At 34.6% G+C, this 4,023-nt stretch overlaps 1 protein-coding gene across 1 annotated transcript in view; it reads left to right on the top strand.

Moving 5' to 3' along the window:
- The first annotated feature begins 3,617 nt into the window (after nt 1-3,617).
- Nucleotides 3,618-4,023, top strand: part of LOC148611386 (SCO-spondin-like) — a 35,793-nt gene continuing 35,387 nt past the window's right edge. Inside the window, exon 1 of the mRNA XM_088595186.1 lies at nt 3,618-3,858. Coding sequence (XP_088451312.1) covers nt 3,754-3,858 — 105 coding nt within the window. The 5' untranslated portion in view covers nt 3,618-3,753. The remainder of the gene's footprint in view (nt 3,859-4,023) is intronic.

The following is a 4,023-nucleotide window of genomic DNA, read 5'->3' as shown; positions in this document are numbered from 1 at the left end:
ACATATAGTGAGGGACAGATTTTATTACATTTTGTCTTCAAAAGAAGTGATATGTATTTGTCTAGATTAGAATACCTGATAGCAAATTATAAAACAAAGAGGACAATTAGTTTAAAAAGATGTTTGTAAAAATAAATTCAATGGACCAGAACTAATCTAAGAAAGAATTGTATTAAAGAAATACAATGAATTACTTCAATGGTAAAACAGTAGGAATGGAAACGCAATGTGCACAAAAAGGGTTGGCATCATTTCAAAAGAAATATTTGACGATGTTTAGTTGATGTCTTATGTGCAATTTCTTTTAACCTCAATATCATACAAACGTACTATCTTTAAGAAAAGACAGCCGACTCAGTAAAATTTGTTCTTTTTACTTATAATATTCAACATTTTATTCAAGAAATAACACATGACACGAAATTTAAGTCTTCGATACAGTTTTTTGCACGCCGCTAGGTTATCAGTATTTGGTCAATCGGGAAACAGAATTACGATCAGGTGACTTGCGTTTCCATGGAAGAGCGTCTTCCAGGTCAAAAAGCGAAACTATACCGACTGTGTCAACTACAAAGCTTTTATGTGCCAACTCATACAAAGTAGAAATATGGTATGCTATATCAGTGTAATGTACTGATGATAGTCCACATTTAAATTATATGATGTGCGTCTGAGAAGCAAATCGTTTATTCTTTTAAAACTCTCCTTCTTTCATTACATTAAAACTATACCTTTTATGGTCATTTAAAGAAAAAGAAATGTTTAACTGCAGAAGCACACTCATATTAGTACTGAAAATAAAGGTTTATCTTTCTCATTGAAAGTAATTTTTTTTTCTTCAAAAAAGAGTTATTTTATAGATTTCACGTTACTTGGGGATTTTTTTTTTCAAATAAATCTCAATTACCACATTTTTAAAAGGGAAAACACAACGCGTATATTTGTTTTTTTTTTATAAAATAGTGAATAGAAACGCACAAAAATATTCTGGTTGACAAAATATTGCATTCCGAAGATTTATATTACTATAAAGAACATTCAGTACCTGGCATATGCAAAGAAACTAAAGCGTTTAAAGACAAGCCAATGCGGCAAAATATATGAGCACTGGTGAGATGATGTCGTAATCATTTTTCCTCTTTAAACTAGTTCATGTGTAAAGTCAAAATGAAGAAAAACGACCATTTCTTCCACTACCGTTTGTCAACAATGGTATAGATGCAATTAATTTAGCTAACATCCTTCATCACAAAAACGTTAACAACAAATTTCCCCCATATTGCAAAGTCAAATCCATATCAATTATTTCACATTCCTATACTTCACCCATTGCATCCAAAATTTTCAATTATAAAAGGCTATTGCAGAACCTCGAGATTGAGGACTTCAAGGCTGAACCACTTGACTGTTCTTGCAAAAACTCTCCATTCAAATGTGGTCCTTCCGGTCACGTCGTTATGGAAAATCATCGAAAACGAATCTCTACGTAATACCCTTTATAAAGGTCCAAGTACCGTGAACCACGCTCCATAAATTGGAATTAGAACTGTAAAGTTCTTATGGATGCCCTGGAGGTTTGTTTGTTTGTTTGTTGGGGTTTAACGTCCGAGCAGCAATATTTCAGCTATATTCAGACAATGAACATGAAATGGATGATAAAATGAACATGAAATGAAAAAAAAGGATGGGTCACAAGGATAATAGGGTCAACCAATTTTGACTGCTACTGTAAAAAGGGGGGATGGGTAAGGTCGGGCAATTTAGCCTCCTGTGGCGGAGCGCTAAGGTTCCTACTCCTATCGAATACCACAGCAGGGTGAAACTTGCGAGGAACGTGGCATCTTTCCCAACACGGTGCACCACTATGGTTTGCGGTCAGGTTTTCCGTATTATAGCCTGACAACCCCAGCATGTAACACGTCAGGGGTACCCCATTCCACCACTTGGGGCACACATCCCAGTTGCTCTGTGGGCAGAGCGCCTAGCCCCCGGCTAGGGTTCTGAGCACTATTTAGTCGCCTTATACGACAAGCTTAACGCTGCTGCAGGCCTATTCTTTCAACACCCGGACCTGCACGGGGCTGCCCTGGAGGGGCACACAAACAATGGATAAAACGAGAACAAGAAGAATCCATACAAACAATGTTACATAGCTGGATCTGCAAAATGTACCACCAAACCTCTTTCAAAACTTTTAACTTCGATACTCACAGCTGTCAAAGAGGGTCTGCAGTCCTACCCTAACACTTATTACTCCCGTAGTGGTATTAAGTCAATGTAGATCCTAAAAAATTCAAAAGATCTTCTGGAGACAATCAGTTCAAGACTATTATCAGAATATAATAGCATTAAAACCTATAATTTTTCAACACTGTATACTTCTATTCCTCATACTCAGTTTAAATCTCATACATCATCTTAAATACATTATACATCATTGTTTTTCCAAAAAAGATACACCTAGATACAAATATTTAGTTCCTGGTAGAGATTCCTCATACTTTGTAAGAAATAATTCAAAATCATCTTCCAAATATCCAGAAGATGTTTACAAAAGCTACCTGTGCACCTGGTCCATGCTCCCAGTTTTTAATGGAGTCCGAGTTGCTCATTTGCTTTTGTTACTTTGTATGTAAAATTTTAGTTACTTAATGTTCTTTGTTGTGTATTCTGTTTTCCATGTCTGGTCTTTGTCCCTGGTTTACATTCTTTTGATTACTGCTATAATCTTGGTTCATTTGATTACTGTTCCAGAACTTTTTTCAAACGTGATTCCAGTCCTCTCTGTACGTGCTCGTTGAGGATTCTGTTTTCAATAAAAATGCAAACTTTTGTCTTCCTGTTATTTATTTTTTTCAATTTTAAAATACCTACTTTCTGTCCAAAAAACGCATCTGATTTTTTTTATAACGCACATGTAAATAAGTTGGAACTCAAGGTAACTTAAGAGCCATTATTTTTTAGCATCAAACTATCTGGTATGAATGAAAGATTTTTATTGAATAAAATATTTGAATTTTATAATTCAATAAAACAAATCTATATTTCAAATCAATTGTTGTTTTAATTTTAAAGTTGGCGATGTTTTGTACATATTATTGTGCTTATTTCATGTTCTTTGTTGTGTGTGTCTGTTTTCCCTCTCTTGTTTTTATCCTTGGATTACATTCTTTTTTTTATATTCTTTCTATTTCTATTCGAATCCTGGTTCCCTTGATTACATTTAAGTAATGTTCTTACAAACTGGTTTTTGGAGAAAGTAGCTTGATGCGCGTGGGCACCTTAGGTTGAGACCGAAGATGAAATACACGAAGGTCTTTTGTTAGATATAACTTATTCTCATGTATTTGGTGTTCGTTTATAGTTTGACCTTGTCCATGTTGATTTGACCACATGAAATGCCGAGTAAGGTCAATGTACATCTTCTCACCATCGACAGCTTGCATGACAACTATAGAATGTTAGTATCAAGGTATCGAGGAAGTTCGATATTGAATTAACAAAGAAAAGTAAGTACAAATGAGGAAAAAAAGAGGCGTTACTCAACTTTGAGCAAATCATTTGCACGACAAAACAAACAATAAAACTCTCTTTATTTCGTACATATACACCCATTACTGACGCAGGCTCATAAAACAAAAAAAATCCAAATGTCATTTGAGTACCATCCCATTGTTTCAACATTTTATAATTTAAACATATTTTCATGCAATGTAGGGACCTCAAAGAGTATTAAATTCATATTAGGTGAACATGCTTAGACCGAAGTCGCTGTATAAAGATGATGAAAAGGTCCTGGTGCTTGATTTAAGGATGTGGTGGTTTGCTCTTCTGGGTGTATTTTTAGCAGCCAAAGAGGTACGTTCTGTTAGAATGGTATGTGGGAGGGTGAAAGAAATTTGTCCCACAAATTGATAAATTAAATACCCATATAACAAAGAAATTGAAAATGATAGTACTTTCCATTCCGTTGTTTTAAAAAAAACCTTCATTCATGTATATTTTTTCGTTTATACAAGTGGT

The sequence above is a fragment of the Perna viridis genome, chromosome 7 (assembly GCF_037379345.1).
Source record: "Perna viridis isolate PV_CMFRI_1.1 ecotype Kerala chromosome 7, ASM3737934v1, whole genome shotgun sequence".
Taxonomy (NCBI): domain Eukaryota; kingdom Metazoa; phylum Mollusca; class Bivalvia; order Mytilida; family Mytilidae; genus Perna; species Perna viridis.
Note: the sequence above shows the minus strand (reverse complement) of the source record. Positions and strands in the feature narration are given on the sequence as shown.